Genomic DNA, 21743 nt, shown 5'->3' with positions numbered 1-21743 from the left:
ATGGTTCTCGCTCTCCTACACCGCGACGATTCGTCCCAGGCGAACGTACACCTGGGAAAGCGCTCGTGCGGATGCTCCGCTGCGAGTAAGCTGTGCCATACCCGAATCCTACTTTCAACGGACGTGCCACTCAAATCGCGAAATAAACACATGTTCTTAGCAGCCTATATTTGGACTCTTCGATCTAGTGAGTTTTGTGGAAGAATGGAAGGATGAGAATGTGCGATCTAATCGTGGAAATGATGCGTTATGTGACCCGGGACTCGAATCTGACGGCGCTTGGGTGAACGGGTCTAGATCAGTGCGTCAGATTAGCCCCATTGACCTTGAACGGGGGAGTTTGAGCCTGTTGAGCTTTCAGATTTTTTGGGTTTGCGCGGGTCGTATGTTGCCGATATCTCGGATTTCGAGGGTTCCCCTTCTCATCCGTACAATCAGCTGTCATTTTTTTTCGTTTACCGATCTCCGCCGAGAAGGACTTGTTTTTCTGGAGCTCTTCAAATGGCACCATCTCGCGATGTGATACTTTGTTTATGCTGATTGAAACTTTATTGGATCCCTCTTGAAACGGCACTGTTTTTTGACACTCATTCGTCTCGTCCAATTTTAATCCTCTGCGTCGCAAGCGAAGTTTAACGTCAATCTTACACTCGCGAAAATTCCACTCGGAGCATCCTCCGTCCGGAAAGTTTTATTCCGGGTTTGTTCACGTACACAGGCGCATCGTTCGTGTTCTCGTTCGCTCTTTCTCTCTCCCGTCAAAACAGTCCTTCATAAAGAGCTTCGTATCTAAGGATCTCGTACACGTTTATAGTCCGGACGCTGCCTCTTGCCAAATTAAATTGTCTGCTATTAAAGATCACGAGAGATAGAGGGAATGGTCTTGACGAATTCGGGCCAGCCATGCTTGAAATTTACTCTCCCAAGATTGCCTGCCTGTTGCCGAGTATAGTGCAGATAATAATAATAATAGGCATCCTTCATTGTTCTCTCAATCGGAAAACAACTCGGAGGTCATTCGATCCACCGTAATTTCCACTTTCATTCACTAAACAATAATGCAACTTTCTATTTATCCATGCACTTTTATCAATTGGATGTTATTTAACTTGGATACAAATCAGTTCATCTTTCAATAACCTCCATTGAAAATATCGATGTTGAAGAGATCGAGTGGAACATAATTATTTTATGGTCCCTCAAATATTAACGAGCACCATCAAATTTGTAAACGAGCGATTACTTTAATTAATAGTCTTGAATCAATAGCCCTTCATTCGCGATGAGTTTCTCGACCCCGCGCGAGTTCAATTCGACAGTACATCACCGACGAAAAAAGTCAGCGAATTCTCCTACCCCTTCGTTTATTTGTTTGGTAATGAACATGGTCCCTTTGGCGCAGAGGATAGCGCGTTGGACTTCTAATCCAAAGGTCGCGGGTTCGATCCCCGCAAGGGATGCTAAAATAATTTTCCTTAATTGCAGATGACCACTGGTATGGTTTTGCTTTTTTTCCAACTTTTTTTTTCATCGATTTTCCGAGCGTCCGACAATGTATCATCGACTATACGAGTCGAGCTCAATCCCTGTTGCTACAGCCTTGTTTACAGCAATGTTTTTTTTCCTGTTTCTATATCTGGGCTTGGAGGAACTTTAAAAATATGAGCGAGAAAAATAATTGCAATGAAAAACATAATTGTAACGCGTAGGAAGAAGCTTTTTGCAATTTCCATCACCGAAATAATCGAGCTCGGTGAATCACACAGAATCAAATATGAACGCATGTTCCAAGCTACGTGATCTTCGTTGTTTTTTTTTTTTTTAAATGATGTTGGTGCGTCAGAATACAGATAACGAACACCAATTTTTAATTGGTGATTATACCGTGCATGGGAGTTCTTAATGAAAGCACTATTTTTTTGACTTTTTTAAAATCAAAGTCCATAACTCTTTCTGCTTTTCGGTCGTTTTTACTCAACAAAATCACATCACACTTGGCGAAATATACTGTTTGAGGTTCGAGGAAATTTATTTAAAATGTGCCAACTTTCCATACTTGGGAAATGTTAAAAATTCGCTCCGTGACCAGCCATGAACCTTTCATGGAAAAAGTTTAAGTAGTCATTGGATCGTGCGGTAATTACGGCGAAACCATCTTGGGAGTTTCTTCTTTCGAATGTTTTCATCTAAATTTATGAATTTTTGGGACACACCCAAAAATAATGACCGTAATGAGCCGGGAAGAGAGAAAGAGCGAGAGCCTCTTTTTCGTAAGTCACAATGAGAAAGACCATCAAATGATTCTATAAAAAATTGATAAATTTTTTTTTAATTTCTGAAAAAGCATCATGATTGAAGTCAGGTGACATTTCCAGGTCAGTTACGAAAGCTCTTGGCGGACATTGGTAAAGCTCGGGTAAAGGAGGTTGAAATAAGTTTGAGTAAGACGAAGATCTGACATTTTCGGAGCGGAGTGAAGAAAATGAAAAAAATTTCGATGCTTCGTGTCTCGGTGTCCGCTTACACAGGAGCGAACCTACTTGCGTCAATCCGAGTCACTCGGCTGTCTCGTTTGTCTTTTTCAGTATATAGGTGAAAATGAAAAAAAAGCGTATCGATAGATAGAGATAAAATGATAGTGATACAGGAAACTTCAAATGGTAGAACTAATGAATTATTCATCTGCTATAGGACGGAAATTATTTGAACGAGTGTGCCGATTGACAGCCCGTGTACTTACGATGAAAGCGATAAGATCATTTATCCCGAATGACTCTGCTCTTCCCTGAAAAACTTCGCGTGCCCTCGGGAAATAGCTGAATTCTTAAAATGAACGAAGAATATATTTCCTTCGAGTGCTTTCCAACATTGTGAATTTGAAAACTAAAGAATTTTCTGCCACTGGCAAATGCACAAATAGTTTTACTGTACTTGAAAATCTCGATATTGCATTCGCGATTGCTACTTCTATTACTTCGTCATGCCTGTTTTTCAATTACTTGATATTCTGACAGGGACAGAGAAAATAAGACACTTTAATTAATAAATAGATCGGATGGTTTTTTTTTGTAATTCCCTATTGTATCGTGTCTCTCCGATCGAGCATGATATATTACGCAACGTAAACACACGCACATGTACGGAGCTCCGTATAGAAAAATGCACGTATATACCGGAGTGTATGTACTGAGAATAGTCCAGCAAATGACTGGCGATGTGGCTCGTAAACGTTCTTCGGAACGACAAGTACCGTGCAGAGCTAGTTTATACGGAATCGATTTGTCGCATCGCGTGTACAAAACTATGTATGTCAACGTGTGGTCCCTCTACGTCATTACACGGCCTTTCCCTACTTTTCTTCTGCTTCTGCCGCTACGTTTTTTTTTTCACTTCTTTTAACACTCGTTACGTAGCGTGCCCTCGACTTTTCATAGCACGAGAGAAAAGGCTAATGAAAATCTATTTTTTCACTTGATTAAGGATGCTGACGCGCAGTCAAGGTCGTGCAGCAGCACGCTGATTCATGAACAATTATGGAGCATCGAGCCGTCTCCCTTTGTTGCGTTTTTTTTTTTTTTTTTTAATTTTAATTTGTCGCCTTCCCGAGGGGATTTTCACTTTGAGTATCGTTATTCACGGCTTTTGTTTCATCAACATTATTCACACATTTCTCAATGTTTCCAGCACCATTTACAAAGAAAAATCAGCCCCTTTGCTTCCATCGACCAAAACCTCCTACTGCGCAATCACTTCTCTCCCCGTTCCTGCACTTGTAGCCTCGTTAAAAAATCGCTTTTCCGAGTCATTTTCCCTCAAACGCTTCTCTCGCTGCTATTTCAGCACAATATTAGCGCAATAAAACGTAACGAGTTATTCCTTTCCTGGGAAGTGCGATTCTTCTAGAGGGAGTAGCCATAGCAGCCACGGAAAAGACGATACTGATGGAGAGAGGAATCTCCAGACCTCTCATTGCATTTCTTTCAAGTTCAAAGCTTTTTACGATCCTGTCTCTCCTCCCAACGCATACACGGAGCTCTACCCATACGGCCACTTACGACCAAATACCCGGCCAAATAACCCACGCGTACATGCCCACACACAAATTCACAAAACCTTTTATTTTCTACAGCTACTTCTTCCCGAGTAGTGCTGAGCGTATGACGAAATTTTCGTTATCCGAAAGGAACCACTAGCAAAACGGAATTTGCACCGATTGTGCTTTTATCCATTCAAATTAAATAGAGGAAATATTTTTTTCCGATTATTTATGTCCCTCTCCGATATGACAGCACCTGAAGACTCTTTCTATCATGAAAAACCATCATTTTATTATAAAAACATCAAAGACATGAATTGTGGCAAAAAATTTCTTGAATTTCGGTTTTTTTTATAAAAATTTGCCATTCCAATGAAATTTTACATTATTTTGTTTTGTTTATGAATCTAAGGATATTTACGTAAGTGATGGATTCTTGAATGAGCCTGTACGGTTGGGTAACGCGTTCTCTCACTTCTTGTTTCATCCTCACCTTCTTGGGATATTATACCCCGTGCTTTGCCGAGATTTAATCTTTCCTCGTCCATCTCTTTCGCCTGGAAGGGACCGCAAGAGGAGCTCCGCAGTGTCCTGGCTTTTACAAATGGCTAAAGTGAGTTGGATATTATCCTAAATTGGGGGAATGCGAGTCACGTAAGGGGATTCCATTTGCGCATAAATTTTCATTAATTTTTCACTTTAATGCTGTTTTTCGTTCATTATAACGACTTTATTTATTCTTTATCATAAACAAATTACAGCTTTTTAATAAAATTTTTAACTATTTCGAGTGTTCTTCATGTTCATCAAATCAAAAGTTGTTGGAAGATCATTCGAACAATCGTCACTAGCAAATGGAGTAATTTTCTAATTATTTTTCGCTGTGCTTCGCCTTCTTTTTCGAGTTCGAACCAGCATAACCCTTGCGAGCCCGAATTCAGGAAAAGTCAGTCCAACGCTATAAATCGAGCTCCTCGGTCTTGTGTGTTCGGTTCGGTTCCGACTGGGTGTTCGGTGTTATGCGGTTTGATGGTCGAGGCGAGGAGTCCCCCCTAAGGCAACCGGCAAAAGGTTCCTTCGGCTGTGCCCTCACGCGGAAAGCCGGTTAGTCGGTCCCGATCCGTCGTACTGTACGCATTAAGCCAAGGCTCTTTACCTTTCTCCATTCGTACACGAAAAAGTTTGCTTCCGGCGTTCAAGCTAAAAAAAAATATTAATCCTTATTGTAAAAATTACTTTTATCAATACGAATAAAAACAGTGGCCCGGAGTAGTAAAAGCATTAAAGTTGACAGTGCTGATCGTCTGATTTTACTTCTCGTTACGGGGATCGTAAAAAATGAACAATCGCTCGAATATTTCGGTCATTAAAATTGAATTCAACGTGAAACAAAATTAAAATACGTCAAAGTTGATCTTCGGAAAATTGGGAGAGGAAAAATCGTAAATAGAAAAATAAACATGAAACAGTGAATATATTTGTTTGAATTTGATGAAAGGGAATTAAAGATTTGGCGCGTATCAGTGTTCAAGGATTTGCATATCGGAGCGAACTGACCCGAAAGGCGAGACTTATCCTCGAGCTATTCACACAAACGCACACAGGTACGAAAGGAACAAATTATTTGCTCTGTTTTTCAATTGTTCTTCCTTCATTTTGCGCTACGAACTTTTTCCAAAACAGTTAGCGGGAGTGCATGAGCGACAGAGTCCGTTTTTAATTAAAATTTTCATTAATCAAATGTCGAGTGTGATAAAGCGAGAACTCGCTGGGACGAAAACTGTTAATTTCGGCAAAAAAGTCACCCACAAGGATCCTTTTCGTCGCTGAACGTCCGAGGCATTTATTTTTTTGTTTCAGACTCCCCGTCGCTCATGCACAATACTGCTGAAATCTGAAGAGAAAATAATTCGATAGTTGGAAAAAGAAAGAAAAACAAACGCACGAAATAATGACATCTAAATATCGGGATCTGAGCGTGGCCGAACTCGAAGCCGAGTTACGCAATGCTTATATGAAAAAAGTGCTCGAATTTCAAATTCGTGATAAAGAAAGAGTATTAGAATTTTCAAAAATACGTGAAAACTACCGTTTGAATATGGAAAAGCGTCGCGAGTTGGAAGCTTCGAGAGAAGAGGAAAAACGGGAATCGAGGATGCGCGATATGCGAGAACAATACAAAAGAGACTTGGAAGCACAAATGTCGGAGAAAAAGAGAGAGAAAAAGTTGGCGGATCAAGAGGCGAGAAGGGAGAGAAAATTGCTCGAAGAATTTGACCGTATAGTAGAAGAGAATGAACTGGCTCTGAAAATCGAGAGAAAGAGAAGAATGATGGAAATAACGAGCAGAGACAAACTTATATTGGAAGAGATGAGAAAAATCCGGGAACGAGTAGCCCGCGAGAATGAAGAAAAAATGACGAGAGATGTAGAAAAGTACGAAAAAGAGTTGGAAAAAAGAGTGCTCGAGGTGAAAAAACTTTGTCAAGAGCAGCGGGAGAGGCGCGACAAGTTGATTGAAAGAGTTGCGGCTATTTTGATCGACCGTCAAGCGGAAAAGTCAATAGAGCACGATTCCAGGACTCGGGATATGGTGGCCGAGGAAATATCATGGGAAATCGTGATCCAGGAACGTTTGGAAGAAATGCGTAGGAAGAAAATGCGTGAGTATTTGAAGAAAGGCCTCGACGAGCAGATCAAGTTCGCGGCCGAATTATCCCGCCGCAATGATGACCTCGATAAAGAATTCACCGAAAACGTAATCCGGCGGATCATGGAGGATGAACAAATTGAAAAGTTGACCAACCAGGCGAAAATTCGAAACAAAATGATTTATCGACAGGATTTGATGCAACTGATGGCCCAAAGAGAAACGATCAGGCAAAATGAGAAGCAAAGAATCGACGAGGAATTGAAACGGGACCAAGAGATCGAAAGAATACGAAACACTCGAATTCTCGAGGAAAGACGTAAAATTTTATTGGAACACGCGAAAAACGTTGGTCCTTACGTTCGAGACGATTGTTTGACCGAGGACGAGCGAACAGTGATTGCTCAATCGATTGTCACGCCAGCATTGTGATCATAAAGATGGGAAATTCGCTATTGAACTTCTTCGATCGTGCGAATAACCGATTGTCATTTCATAATACATCCGGAAACACGCGATTAGCGTATTTCATCACAATCCTTTTTATTGCTCATGAATAAACGATTCGTGGTTACTTGGGAGGCGTCGAAACGAGTGGGAAAGCAACAACGAGTGCGAGGGCAGAGAGAAAGAAAGAAAGAGAGAAGAAGAAAATAAAGAACGACGAACAGGAAGACGTGTTTTTAGCCAGTGTATCGGCTGGGACGGAGCAAAGGCTATTCCGCTCTACGCCCACAACACCTGTCGACAGGTGTTATTTGACTGTTGGTGGATTTTAAAGATCCTCCGTCCGTTAACATGCGCGAGAACTTTTTTACTACTTCCTATTCTCGTGATATTTTATTCTTCGCAAGATATTTGGAGATTCTTAATTGATTTGATGATTCTGAAATTTATGACTCGTTCGACGAATCGGGATGGCGATTATCAGCAGAGGCAATCGAACGTTGAGCCTGATTTTTCACCCTCAAATTCAAGAAATTTTTTTTCCATCAATTGGATCAAGTGAAAAATAACATTACATTATTGGGACTTTGTAGTCGGTATTTTTTGCCACTGTTATTCTCACGATTTTTTCACCCTTTCGAGTGGCGAGAGAAGAAGAATAGATCGCGTGCACTGTGCAATGGTCATCGTGTCGCGTTTGTCCAACGTTATTATTTTTTTCATTCAAATTAAATGGTACAAACGCGAAGAAAAACATGAAATAACCGTAAAACACAAAACCTCGTGGGAAATTCATGCTCTCCCACGGCTTTCTTTTGAGTGACACGAAATTTTATGAACCTTCTAATTCTCTTTTTCTGTGACACCGTGTAACGCATCCACGCAATAATTAAATTCTTCTACTTTTTGTGTCAAAGGACTCGTGTGATAATAACATTGAGAGCGCAGGTTGTGAAAGACTTTCATCAAATAATAATATCATCATTGTAGTTGAAAAGAAATAAAATTACGAAAAAGATGGAACAAAATGTGAAGACGAGTCTCTCTGACGGGGACAATAATTCTTGCGAATTTATTAATAAAATTGTACGCGGCGGAACACTGTTTGAAAAATTGATAAACGAAATAAGGAATAGCGAAGCCGTTTATCGTTTTCTCTCGCATATTCCAATCGGTGTACATCCCCAATTTATTTTCTCATCCCCTCGAACCCTCTCGGATAATCCCCTTGAAGGTGTCGTAATTTACTTAGCAGTGTGTCATTAAGTCACGTTTTTATTCGGACTTGCATCTCATTCGAAATGTCCATCCTCGTCGCAGGTAAAGGAAACCCATGCAAATAAAGCGAAATGATAATTTGCAGCTGGGCTTGGAACCCATTTTTTTATCAATGTTCCCACGTTTTTCCGCTCGGTCATTGACTTGTTGTGTCAAATATATATTTACATTTTTTTTCTGATGTTCGGTCTTGCTGAAATCAATAAAAAGTACGTTGAAAAAATATTATGGAAAATAATGAATCTTTGGACGATCGAAGAGAATGAAAATCCGCTGAAATTGAATCAAGATTTTTCTGCAGCTTGAACTCGTCAATTTATTCGCTTTTTATGGTCATTTTTTTGCTCAAACTCTTCAGCAAAAGGCATCGTTGCATTTACAATTTTTCCTCGTCCCTCGTAACTCTCGCTCTCTTAATTAATGACACGCCGTAATTGTCCAGCGACGCGGTGAAGTTTATGGAAAATCGGTAATTTACGCAGCAATAAATTGTCCTAAGACGGAACGGAACGTGTTGAGCATGCGAGATCGTGAACTGAGAATCGAGAAATCGAAAAAATCCTTCTCGCGGAGACTCTTCGAGGAGGTTTCGTCGGTTTCATTCTCTCCTTCGTTTTAATAACATTTTATTTGTCTACGATAATTCAAAAGGGTTGAAAAAAAATTGAGATTATTTACGAAAAGGATTTAGCCTTAACGACTAATTCATTTAAGATCCGAGAAAGCGCGATAGAAAAGCATAAGCGTATATTTTATACCGCGCCGTACAATTCTCGAGCAATTATTCACGCAAGCATGAATAATGGAATGGCCTCAAGGTAGAAGAAGAAGAAGGAAAAGAGAAGGAGGAGGAAGACCGGTGAAATTGCAAATACCTTTCACACGTGTTCTAACTCTTTTCTTCCTCTCTCGAAAGCTTCAAACTTTCAACCCCTCAAAGTGTTTTTCCTTGCATTGATTTTTCACTCGAAAAACTCTCTTCTCTTATCCCCAATATTTTTTTTACTTCAAAGTTGTTTTCATCGTAACTAGATTCGGTGCAACAACGACGGAAAATTAAGTTTATTTTTTTATCGGTGATTCGAGTATTCGGATGTTGAAATAATTGTTTCTTACTCACAATCGTATTCAATTGTTTTTTCAATTCGTTTTTTTTTCGTCAATCAACGAAGAGGAAAGTTTTCCAGTCCTGCTCAATGCGTTTTTTCGCCGTCAGATTATTTACACGTGACACAATGACTTTCTGGCTGCCTGCATGTTTTCTCATCCCCTATTTTCATGCATATTAATACGAGCAGCATATTTCCAACTCGTAAATTCTCTGAGCAAACGTCAGATGATGTAATTTATGCACTTTAAAAGCCTCCATTTTGACTTTTATCCTCAGAAGTAATGCGATTCAATCTGTGGATCGTTCAATGACAGAGGGTTCACGCGAAGGGTCGAAAACTCGTTTTATTTTTTTTTCCTATCGCGTATGCGAAAGTTCCGGATGTTCGAAGTGACGATGATACCTAAATTAACGACGAGAGAACCAGCTCGAGCGGCATTAAAATGCGATTCATCACAAAAACCCTTGTACTGTTCATCCCTCCACTCAATTCCCAAATGCAAGGGTGTCTATCCCCAATTTATGCGCATATTTATATTTCACCTTTATCCAGGGCTCACTCCGTCCTTTATCATACACGCGTTGTCTACGAAAAAGCCATATTTTTATCTAAATAATTATAAAATGTTTTTCATCTGTCGGCCTTGTTCATATTGACTTAAACAGGAAGCAAAAAAGTCGTTCGACAGCGACTTTGCAGACTTTTCGATGCAAATTATAGTGATATTTGCCTCATCCAAATATCAACGAGTTTGTTAAACATCGACCATCGATATTTTGTCTTATGTTTCATTCGTGGACTTTAACTGCTAGCTCAACATTTTCAAGGTAAATCGTGTGATTTTTGATTGCGGAGATATTCAAGAATTTTCACTCAAAACTAATAACGATGACGACAATATTAGTGTTTGATGACGAGACATTGTCATATAAACTTCATACTTCCGCCAAGACTGCATGTTGTCTATTCAATGCGCATTTATGACTATTGGATATTCACTAACCATGACGAATGGCGTCGAAATTTCGCTCCGGAACGTACATTATTTAGGCAAGCGTAGCCCACTGCAAACATACGTTCATACTTCATATATTTGTGTGTGTACGTGTGTGTTTACACGCTACGTGGGCACAGAATTCCTGATAGGATTGTACTTACTCGAAAACGGATGTGTAACGACGTCGTCCGCCCTCAAATTTATCCAACTTGACGTATTCGAAGCATGAAATTGGCGAAACGACACATGTGCAGCTAATTTTGAAAAAAATCGATGCCAGCATTGTGTTTCTATGAAAAATAAGTCTGAAAACATTTTGTTCATGATAAAATGTTGGACTCAAAAAAAATATGAAAAATAAATTTTTTTTTGTGTTCCCAAGCATAAATAAATATGAATGAATAGATTTTTATGTATTCGTTGGTAGCTTAATATTATTTTTTTTCTTTGTTTCGTAGTTCTTAACAGTTGAATTATAATTTATGTAGAAGTTAGTCGATTGTTTGGGTTTGTTTATAAGTAGAGTGACGTCATAATACAGTCCGAATTGCGAACGAATTTTATTACATTTTTATTAAGCCAATTCGTAAGTTTGATCGATCCTTTTCGAATTGATTATTGGCGGATCTGATCTAATGAACTTTTTAGAAAGGAATCGTTGAATTTTATTGCTCCGAATAATACCCTATATCTGTTAAAATATTTATACGGATATATTGGTATCCGGATGACCTTTGAACTTTAGAACTCTTGACCATTCAACACTTCGGGGTGTCTCAAGGGGCAGATTTTCCGATTTTATTTCCTCCCCGCATGACATTTTTTTCCTCGTTTCTTTGAATGTTGAATTCGACCAGCTGCTATGGCAGAGTTTGGGGAAAGAATACTCCAGCTCGGGTACCCTCGAACTATCGATGCACGCTGCACTGCAGCCGGCTCCCCTCGTCTCGTTTCAGTCTCCCCCCCCCCCCCCCCCCCATGTAACACATAACTCGACGATTGACAGAAATATGACTCAATGCTATACTAAAACGGAAGAAAGTTTAAAGAAGTATTTCTGGAAAGACAAATAAATTTTTGGCTCATTGTTCAATTCTTTGATTGATCTAAATAAGAAAAAAGCAAACATGAGAAAAAACCGATCAGCAAAGAATATTTTATCGTAAAACGACGACGAAGAAGATTCGTCGTTCCTCGGTAAAATTACTTTACGAAGCTTCGTTATTGACACGAGAAAACAAACATTCGTTGGTATACATTTTCAGATCGTAAAATGTTCTTTTTCATTCCGACGAAAATTTCATTCGCTATGATAAAAGTAAAGGAAAAGTTTCAAGAGGGAGAAGAGACAGAGGATAAATGGAAAATCTCAATTTCATGGGATATTCCGGATTATAACAATCGTCTCGATATCCTGTACAAGCAATCGGATTACGCATCGAAAGTTGTATGCTATTTCGTAGCTCTGAATCGAAAGGTGAAAAGGGGAGCTAATAAGAGAAAACGGAAGAGAAAATGTGGGGTACACGTTTCCCCAAAAACTAGCGCTAGCTCGGGATGGGAACATTCTGGCGAACCACATGGGCCCATAAATTCAACAAATATTCTTGATCAATACCTGCCGGAAATAATCCATTTCAAAAAAGGGAAAAATATGTATGCAGATGAAATGCGCTGTTGCATCCCCTGTGCCGATCGGCATAGCAGTTATTTTCCAACGAGCGAGTCTCTTCCCCGTAGTTCAATCTCATGGCAGCGAATCGTTCGACTTCATAACGAACCTTTTGTTCCAGATCAGGGTCGAGTTACGGGAAAAAAATCATTGAAAAACGGGACAAAAAATTCGAATCAGTTTCTATTCTCTGCGGCTTGTTTCTTTACCCTTGTGCCATGCAGGGGTCTCCTTCGAATGTTTTAGAGTTGCTCAGGATTTCGACTTCGATCTGGCTCTGTTGCCAAAACAGAGACTCTCCCGCTCCAACCACTCGATTCAAAGCAAAATGCTACTTTTTTGTACGCGCATACCAATTGATATGTTTTTGTATCGAATAACTTTCTTCATCCCTTAATCGATTCCATGATGTCGAAAACTCGCGCTGATCATAAAAAAAAACGAATGCATTATTGAATTTGCTGTTTATAAATAGAAACAGAAAATATGCTTTGGGAACAAAACCATTTATTATATGCTCCTTCTGCCTCTCCCCGACTCCACATCTCCTTCTTCAAATATCTTTACGTATGTTTTGCCAGGGGCAAGCAAAATAAACGTAATTCGTAACATGCGGTAGACTGACCACGAGAAAACCAATGGGACTTTAATGATCGTCAATTATCTTGCCAAGTTATGCGTGTAACGATTCTTTCCATTGCTATATTACGCGAATGTAACATCGCAGCAGTGGTGTTGTATTATTTGTCGATTGCGCGCTATGGGACGTTCGCACTCGAATCCATTGGATTGTTAAACCATCATAATTATTCTTGAAAATTATTTTATTGGATTCTAGCACTGTTCGAATTGCTCAACCATTTTTTCGTAGTATTCGAATCCATGATTCTGAACGCGAAACTGACATTTTGAGTGGACGAATTAATGAAATTCCACTCCATTAACAGGAGGGTGAAGTGTTTGAAAAAATATTTATTGTCATTTTCCAGATCATTTTATCAGGATGTGGGTCTGTTTGCCATCGAATAGCTCATGCGAAAGAACTTGCCACATAACAGCGCGAAAGGCAAGTTTCGTGACTTTTTGCTTAAGCGCAAAATAATCGGTGCTCGTTGCGAATCGTTGTCGATCTCTTTTTCCACATCATTTCGTTTTTCTTTTTACGTTTCATTCATCATTTTCAAGATAATTGTTGGAATCCAACAATTGCAATATTTCTCAAGTGACAAAAAACTGTTGATGGCGATTGAGCAGCTTTTCCTCACACACACACGCACGCACGCACGCACACACGCACGCACACACACACGCACACACACACACGCACGCACACACACACACACATTTGAAAATCGTTTTTAACAAATCGTGTAAAGCAGGAGTGTGAAATTGACAATGATCTCGAATGATTCTCGGCCAGGTAGCAAGCAACGATGATAATTAATGATGCGGTAAGGCTAAGAACTTAGACCTTTTTCGAATGTGGGATATTACACGCTCGGGCGATTTGTATAATAGTCTGGTACTGTGCATGTCGATAGTTGTCGTGGAGGGATCGATCGGGGGATGGGTTTGCTGATGGACAGCTGTTCCATCATTTCTCACTGGATGTCGAATAAGCAGCGTTTCATCCCCTGACGAAATAAAAGTAATACAGCTACGCTACTATATTAAAAAAAAATATATTTTTGTGCTTGTCGAATGTGTTTTTGAATGAGTGGGGCTCGAATACTGCGATGACCCGACAAAACGTATTTTTTTCTAATGCTTTTTTGCTGTCTAAAAAAGAGACGTTTTTACTTTGTAAGCCTCCATCATTGTATCTCTATCGAAATCGTTTTTCAACTTCATTTTCATTTCTTCTTTCGACGATCCAAACGTAGGGAAACGTTCTATCTCACCTCAGTGACGTTCTGCGTTATTGAAAAAATCGCAAAAATGAGGTTATGGTGGTGATTCTACCAAATGTGCTTCAAAAGGGATTTTTTTCTCGCCTCTCACCGATTAGCATGTCGAGTGGGAGAGACAAAAGTCAAGGTTGACCTGGCTCGAAGGCAGTTAGCAAAAAGGAAATTAGTCACGACCCGAGAGCTTCAGCTCCGCTGACTCTTGGAGTGCTGTTCGTAACAATGAGCCTCGCTTTTTATCGCCATTCCCTTTAATCCCTACACGAGTGTACACAATATTTTCTCACTTTACCCTTCGCACGCGTTGCCACCCTCTTAATTTTTTTCTCTGTAACTTTTGACTTCCACAACACAACGATCCGCGATTGTATTCGACGATCACTCGAAACTCTCTAGTGCCGAGCATTGTCCCACCAAACAATCCCAGCGTGCCTGCTGCTGCTACTATTTTGCTATTTTTAAAGCAAATTCACTTTTCATTGTTCCTCTTTCCGTTATAGATCAGTCCTCGGATCAGTCCCAAAACTTCACAAAAATGCCTCAACATGACCGGGAGATAAACTCAACATTTGCGTCACGAACCCCCAAAAATCGATCGTTGTAACAGCCTGCTACTGCGTAAGACGTAAATAAATTGACCAGATAAAATATCAAACATAATCGAAGTATTTAAACTTTTTTTATTATGTAATCAAACGTCACGTTCTGAGCTTAGTTCGACTTATTTAATTCAATTTCATTATTTTCTGACGCGAGGATAATCCCACGCGACAGGTAACGCGAGACTTGACGACGCTTCCTCGCAAAGCAAATATTTCCCTTATTAAAGGTGATAGAACGCCCTTGATTCGGTCTCTACGCGATGCCTCGTGCTATCGCGAGTGGAAAAAATCCCTTGGAATCCGTCGAATTGGCATCGCCTGATCGCGGCCTCCAAGGTGGCTCTTGGATGCCCTTGATAACGACTAAAATGCTGATATGCACCGAAAACCCCTCCACGAAAATCGCTTTCGAGTTCTCGTTACCGTGCCGAGGATTTTGTACATTAGTTCCGTTTGGTCTTAAGTGACACTCAGTCGTCCCCGTGGAATAACTCCGTAATTCAGCAAACTCGCGGCGGGGTAGTAAATCTCAATTATTCTTCGGTTAACCGCATAGAGAATGTTTTGAGTTAACAAACGCGACTGAGTAACACGACCCCTGACTCAAAGACGTTCTTATCGTTACAATTTTTTTGTTGTTATTTGTTGTTCTTGCATATGATTTTATTATTCTTCAACTTGTGTGTATGTGTGAGAACCGCGCGTCGTTTGTAGCGCGGACATTGTTGAAAGTATGTGAAACCGTCGTGAGGAGAATAGTCCTCGTTCAAAATCAACGTGTGCAAGTCGTACTAACCCTCCAAACTTTCCTTCTTTCACCCGTTCAATAAATTCCAAATTGTATATCTCATTTTGTCACTATCTTATTAATTTTAGCGATTCCAACACCTCTTTCGGGGCTCGTAGGTGACCATAGGGATAAATTTCAGATTTCATTATTTTACTCTTATATTTCTCGATAATAATCTCATATTTTTCAGTCTAAATTTGTCGAGATTAATAGCTTCTCAATTAGTCATCTAAATATGTGTTTAACTAAAAGTCTAAATCCCACACTCCAGTGTAGGTTGGTGGCAGCGAAAAGGGGTAAAACTAACCTAGCTAGCCCTTCTAGCTCGTCCCTTCTGGACGTAACACAAATACATAATTTTCCGAAGTCGTTCGTCCCGACCGACATTTTTTTCATGACACTCATCCGAAACACATTCAATCGACTACACGTCCAAGACATACGTGGATGGTGACGTTTTCCTTCACCATTTCGTAGTCTTGCTACCTCATTATTTCCGAGGGGATGGCTTTTGTCATACCCTGTATAAGACGTGGGTGCAGGATAGAACTTTCTCGTGCATAACTCATGCAAATCATACGACTATTGTCCACGCTTGCTTAATACACGTTACGAATAGTGTTTATACGCATACACATGTTCATATCACTCATATGTATCTACATATGTGGATAATGTACTAACCAGTTATGTATGCATTTATACATAGGTGCGCGTTCATTTATTAATAAGGTTTAGTGCCAATACGGCTGGACAATCGAGGCGCGTGGGTACTTGAAACTCGAAACGCCCTGGCGCCTCGAATCTTTTCCCTGTAAAACTAGTCAACGCATACGCACGCACGCACACACCATGTATTATGTACCGTCAAGTCCCCATGAAAGAGCGGAGAATAGATAATCAGTTTACTTCTACGTTTGCAAACACTCCTAGGAACAATTCTTCCATTTGATCGATGATTGATGGAACAAGGTGGATTACAGGATTCATCAGAATACTAAAATTTTTCATATTTTCGTCAACGTTAAAAATGAACATGCGTCGATTCAACTAATTTTTTAGTTGATGTCGAAGTGGACGATCGGATAGCAAAAACAATGGGACTTACAGAAAATGGTCGATTTTTGGTACAAATCCATGTCGTTTTTATAATAAACTGCTATAGACGGATGAAACGAAGAATACGTTTTCGGGATATCAATCAAATGGTATCGGGACTGATACATTAGGTTTCAATGCCAATGCCACGGATAGGAGATGTTCGTGACCTCATGTATTTTGAGTACTTTTTCCGATTTTCTCATCCATTTGACGATGATTGAATGCGAATAAGAACTTTGAAATTTTATTAGGCCCTGTTAGGATGAGAAAATGAAAAGAGAATATCGGTTGGAATGGTAAAATTGACCAAGGGTCTAGTCATAAACCAACGACATCGGGGTTCCGTGGTGTAGCGGTTATCACGTCTGCTTTACACGCAGAAGGTCGCCAGTTCGATCCCGGCCGGAACCACATTTTTTTTTCCTTTTGACTATTTTTTTTTTCGTTTTTTCCCTCATGGTTCCCGGCGTTTCTCTTGTTTCACAATAATCCTCGTAAAATGTCTGGATAACCCGTTTTTCTCTCTCATTAAGGAGGTTGAAGCGTATCTTATGTTAAAACTATTTTCCAACTTTGCACATGAAAATTTTAAAAACAGAAAGCTTAAGACAGTATTAAACTTTTGGCGGGATATGCCGATGATTCACCGTCGTGAAATTGAGATATTTATAGTTGAAGTTTGCAATTTTTTGAAAGCTTCCATAAGAGCCCGTGTTTAACCTTGTCATTTTCGACAATGAATATCTCGATTACCAGGCGGTGAAACCTCTTCAAATTTTTCACACATAATTAAGCGCTATTCAAGAAGATTCACGTAAATTTTCAATTCATTATTTTGGAATAATAAAATCTAATGTATTTTTCGTATCATGTCCTATAAATATCGCTTCAACTTCCTTAAGACTATATTTTTAATTAGTGCCAGTTGATCATCCTGTTTATTTCGCTTTCTCGTTTTTCAGTCCCTGAAGTTTGGCAGCCACGAGATGACGTACGCTAAAAAATCGAGATGAACGATTATCATCGGCATGATCACTCTTTCAATCGGAATGGGAAGGCACTCAGGTGAAGAACGATTATCATAAATACAGTTGTACTCACGAGCCTAGTATGTATACAATCTTTCCTATATAGACTATTCCAGGCGAAACTACTGAACGGTTGAAAGATTTTTTTTTACATAAATTTGTCTCCTTAAAGTTTGGGTACAAATTTCGTTGATGTTGTTCCTGGAGAATAATCATTTTTTAACAATCGATGATTTTTCTGCTGAATTTCCGTTTCGTTTGGTGTAACCGAGTTTCGAACAATTTCATAGTAACTCGAAAAACAATTTGAAGCAAAAAGTGCCCCTTGGAACGGGCGGAAAAAAAAGAATCCAATATATTGTGTTTCTTGCATAAAATATAATGGAGACTCGAAGAAAAAAAATGCACAAAATTACGACTCTGCAGAATATAAATATAGATATTGAAATATACAAGTTCAGCTGGGACGCTTGGTACTCGATCGTTACACCCGATTTTGCAACTTTAATTGCTCGTGACAGAAAGGGAAGCAACACGCGAAATGATTTATCGTCTAATAATTGAGGGTTTTCGCATCGGAATTGCCTCCGGACGCGTATTTCTCACTTTTTTCAACTCGCGATTCGCATACTTTGATGGAAAAAAGAAAATGTATAAACAAATGAAAATCGGATGTAACGACGTGGAACGTGTGATTATTTAATTATTGTGTATTCTTTTTAGGGTGGATTTATTAATGAAACGTCAGGTGCATATTTCAGGGGCTCTAAAAAAAGTGTTCTCTTTTACACGACTGACTGTGGTGACGACAGAGAAGATCTTGGATTGAAAATTCAACAACGCTCCGTTTCATTGGTAAATTAATTTATTTCATTATCATAAATTTAGTTTCAGTTGATTTCAGTATTTTTTCGAACGATTATTTGCACACTTTAATCATCATTTTGAATGAAACATTTTAGAAATTTTGATCGGAACTTGTTCCGAGTTGAAATCCGATGAAAACGAAGAAAACGTCGATCTTTTCGAAGTACCGAGAACTCTTGACCTCGATTTTCGGTCATTTAGCATATCGATTAAAAGCTTACGAAGTTTGTAAAATTAAGGAGGGCACTTTCGTCTTTTTTCTCAGCTCTTCGGGCTCGAGAAACAGGTCGAGCTTTTTTTTCTGGCTGGCAATCATTTCTTCTCTCTTCCTCTCTCTACTTCTTTGTTCCTCTTTATCTGGTATATATTATGTTGTTCAAAAGCTCGTACCATCGTTATGTTTCATCGACAAAAGCTCACGATTCATCGAGACAATGTGAGGTCGAGAGGCCTTCCTCAGATTTTTCTTTCCCAAAGATAAATTCACTACCCGATATTCACACTTTACAAACAACAGCATACAAGAGTTCGAATTATTTTTTAAAAAATCAGCCAACGAGGGTATTAAATGTACCGTCAAAGTCACTCGATTATATTACGAATCAGCAAATATTCGAAAAAGTATCTCTTATTACGACTCCTGTAACTTTTCGTTTATATATTTTATGTATACGAAAATTTGACTTATCAAAATGAATCAAAAGTGTTTATTGCTTTGATTATTTACGAAAATGATTCTCGTATTGAATGGATCGAGTCGACAACGAGAGAGATTAATTTCCAGTGGATCGTTCATCATGTTACAGCCTCCGGAGGCCTTTCATGTATCTTCGCACTCTTCGCTACATAATCTTCCAGGAATACGTGTTATATATGTATATTTGCATACAAAATACAACACACATACGCATATTATTTGTTCGTGTATTGGGCGTGTGCTCAAGCCATGCTTGTACTCTTGACTCGGAGGGAATACACTGATATAAAAAAATGTATGTATACTATATGATTGCACGAGGCGTTCTAATGCATATCGTTTTTTCAAACCGTATTCAGCAGCTAAATATTTCGTCATATATACTAAAAGAAACGTAGATCATTGGGTTGAAAAGAATTTGTTGATAAGCTAGTAAAAACTGCTGCCGCGGATAACTTTTGACAGAAAATCTCGAAACAAGATCATCGACGTCCTCATTACCGCAGTGGAAATAATTATGACGACCGGATGAAAAACAGAGATCAAGTTCGCTCAGAGGAAAGTTCGTTGACCGAAAGAAATTTTGGTTCCGTTCACCAAAATATTTAGCTTGATAACGAACAACAAAAATGTTTCAACGCTAACACAAGTTTTTGATCGAACCGTCAAAGCTTTGGTACAGCTGGTTGAACAAATTCAGGTGCTTAGTTAAACCGTTAATGAATATTTATGCAAGTAACTTAAAAGTATGTGTAAGCAAATAAAAATATCAGTTATTTAATAAAAAAAAATGGTGTTATAGATCTCCGAAATTTTCGTCGAGTAAAATCGATTATAAGCTGAATGAGAAAAATTTGTTTTCTCTCCTTACAATCACGACTTGATAGGAAATAAATGTCAATATGCTCTCCAAAATTGCTGCCAGACACTCTTGACACAAAGATTTGAAAGAAAATCATTCACGTCCTTGGTAATACCGAAAAAAATTGGAGACCAAGTACAGGACCTGTCGCGGAGCACATGCAGCAGTAGTTCCCCTGTCAACATTTCATTCGTGAGGCTTGGAACTTTTAGCACAGAAAGCCCGATGCATGTGTAGATGAGAAAGACGACGAAGCTCGCACGCCTTCGTAAGCGCGTCGGGGAAAGACTTGGACGCGCTTAACACGCATACAGAAATAGATACTGTATGAGAAAACTTCTCGGTGCTCCGGGCACAATTCACCACATATATATATCTGTTTATAAATATAAGTGTACACGCAGTGTATATAATGCTTTTCCCTCCGCGATCCCCCGATGCGCATTCAACCTCCTGAGACTCCCACATAATTGTACACACGAATGGATGCATCCCCAGAGCCATATTTACGATACATCGCGAACTATGGGGCTTTTTTTCCAAAATTTGTGTTTCGATTCCATTATTTATTTGGAAAAAAAGTAGCGTACTGACGGGGAGAGGGGGTAATCTATTTGCAGGTGAAAGTGTCACTTGCGAGACCCGAAGAGTTCGGACGCGGTTACTCTATTTACGTATATTTTCTCTGGCGACTTGTGACGTGACGATCGAAATGTCAGTCGTGGAAGCTTCTCTTTCCTCATTCGAGTGTACAGATTTTTATAGACAACAAATATTTTTTCCTTGGCATGAAGCCGCCCGTACGTGCGTACGTTTCACGTAGTATATGATCGCACAAGGAACGACGATTAACGAATGAGAAACGGAGTCGGGCAACAACACACGCTGAGGCCAAACTGGTTTTCGATATTCTCCGACACGATTTTTGTTTTTTATTTTTCTTCTTTTTATTTTCCAATGTTTCGTTTCGTTTTTTTCTCGAGTCCCTCTCGATTAACGGGGCTCCCTTCGATGCAAATCTTTAACTACAACTCCCCTTGACGTCGGCTCGATTTCATCCCTCCGAATAATAGAACACGTCAGCTTTATTGAAATAAACACTTCCGAATGATCCAAAATATTAACGCGTTCAATGCTGATAGTGCATTTGAGCACGATTTTTGTGACAAAAATCATTGTCGAATCAGTAATTATAAGTGAATCTCGATTGAAGCAAATGTCAATAAAATCAATTAGCTCATCGGTACTAATCAGTTGATGAATATTTTCAAAAATTCAGATGAAGCAGTCATTTATTTGCCAAGCAATTTTTGAAATTCCGTTTTAGGGCTGCTTCCATAGCATTGAGGGGAACGCCTTAGAAGCATATTGAATAATTGATAGCGTTACACACAATAGATTGTGATAAAGCGAGTAGACTAGCTCGTGTGAATTTTTTTCCTCTTTATCCTGCTACATTTTCGTCGGCCTTCATATACTTTAACCGTAATAAAACAATTAGGATCCAATCTTGGTTCTCATGAGTCACTTAATTAATTTGAAGTTCCTCGAAAAGAGGTCACCTCTGTTAATTATCGTGATTAATGGGAAATTTATGATTAATGAGCAGAACCCATTTGAATTTCTTCCGCACTATTATTCCATCAATAATTCCTCAAAAACTGTCTGTAAAGGTCATTTAATTTTTACAGAAGCAC

General features: G+C 39.2%; 2 protein-coding genes and 2 non-coding genes across 6 annotated transcripts in view; all 4 read left to right on the top strand.

Annotated features, from left to right (window-relative positions):
- The first annotated feature begins 1387 nt into the window (after positions 1-1387).
- TRNAR-UCU (transfer RNA arginine (anticodon UCU)) lies at positions 1388-1460 on the top strand. The gene has a single exon. It is a non-coding gene; the product is annotated as a tRNA-Arg (tRNA).
- Positions 1461-5135: 3675 nt separating this feature from the next.
- sprt (PDZ domain-containing protein sprite) overlaps positions 5136-21743 on the top strand; it is a 26743-nt gene continuing 10135 nt past the window's right edge. The window contains exons 1-3 of one of the 3 annotated variants that reach the window (XM_043416648.1): positions 5136-5640; positions 17555-17657; positions 18382-18475. In XM_043416648.1, coding sequence (XP_043272583.1) covers positions 17602-17657; positions 18382-18475 — 150 coding nt within the window. In that variant the 5' untranslated portion in view covers positions 5136-5640; positions 17555-17601. Of the gene's footprint in view, positions 5641-17554; positions 17701-18368; positions 18476-21743 lie in introns of those variants that run through there. The other 2 variants (XM_043416650.1, XM_043416649.1) reach the window with 2 other exon arrangements.
- LOC122409017 (golgin subfamily A member 6-like protein 22) lies at positions 5988-7118 on the top strand. The gene has a single exon (XM_043416204.1). The coding sequence runs from the start codon at positions 5988-5990 to the stop codon at positions 7116-7118; it is 1131 nt and encodes a 376-aa protein (XP_043272139.1).
- Positions 16931-17003, top strand: TRNAV-UAC (transfer RNA valine (anticodon UAC)). The gene has a single exon. It is a non-coding gene; the product is annotated as a tRNA-Val (tRNA).

The sequence above is a fragment of the Venturia canescens genome, chromosome 4, assembly GCF_019457755.1.
Source record: "Venturia canescens isolate UGA chromosome 4, ASM1945775v1, whole genome shotgun sequence".
NCBI classification, from domain to species: domain Eukaryota; kingdom Metazoa; phylum Arthropoda; class Insecta; order Hymenoptera; family Ichneumonidae; genus Venturia; species Venturia canescens.
Note: the sequence above shows the minus strand (reverse complement) of the source record. Positions and strands in the feature narration are given on the sequence as shown.

Bases quoted from the DNA above. Each gene is read 5' to 3' on its own strand.
- LOC122409017 (XM_043416204.1), top strand. From the start codon at position 5,988: ATGACATCTAAATATCGGGATCTGAGCGTGGCCGAACTCGAAGCCGAG.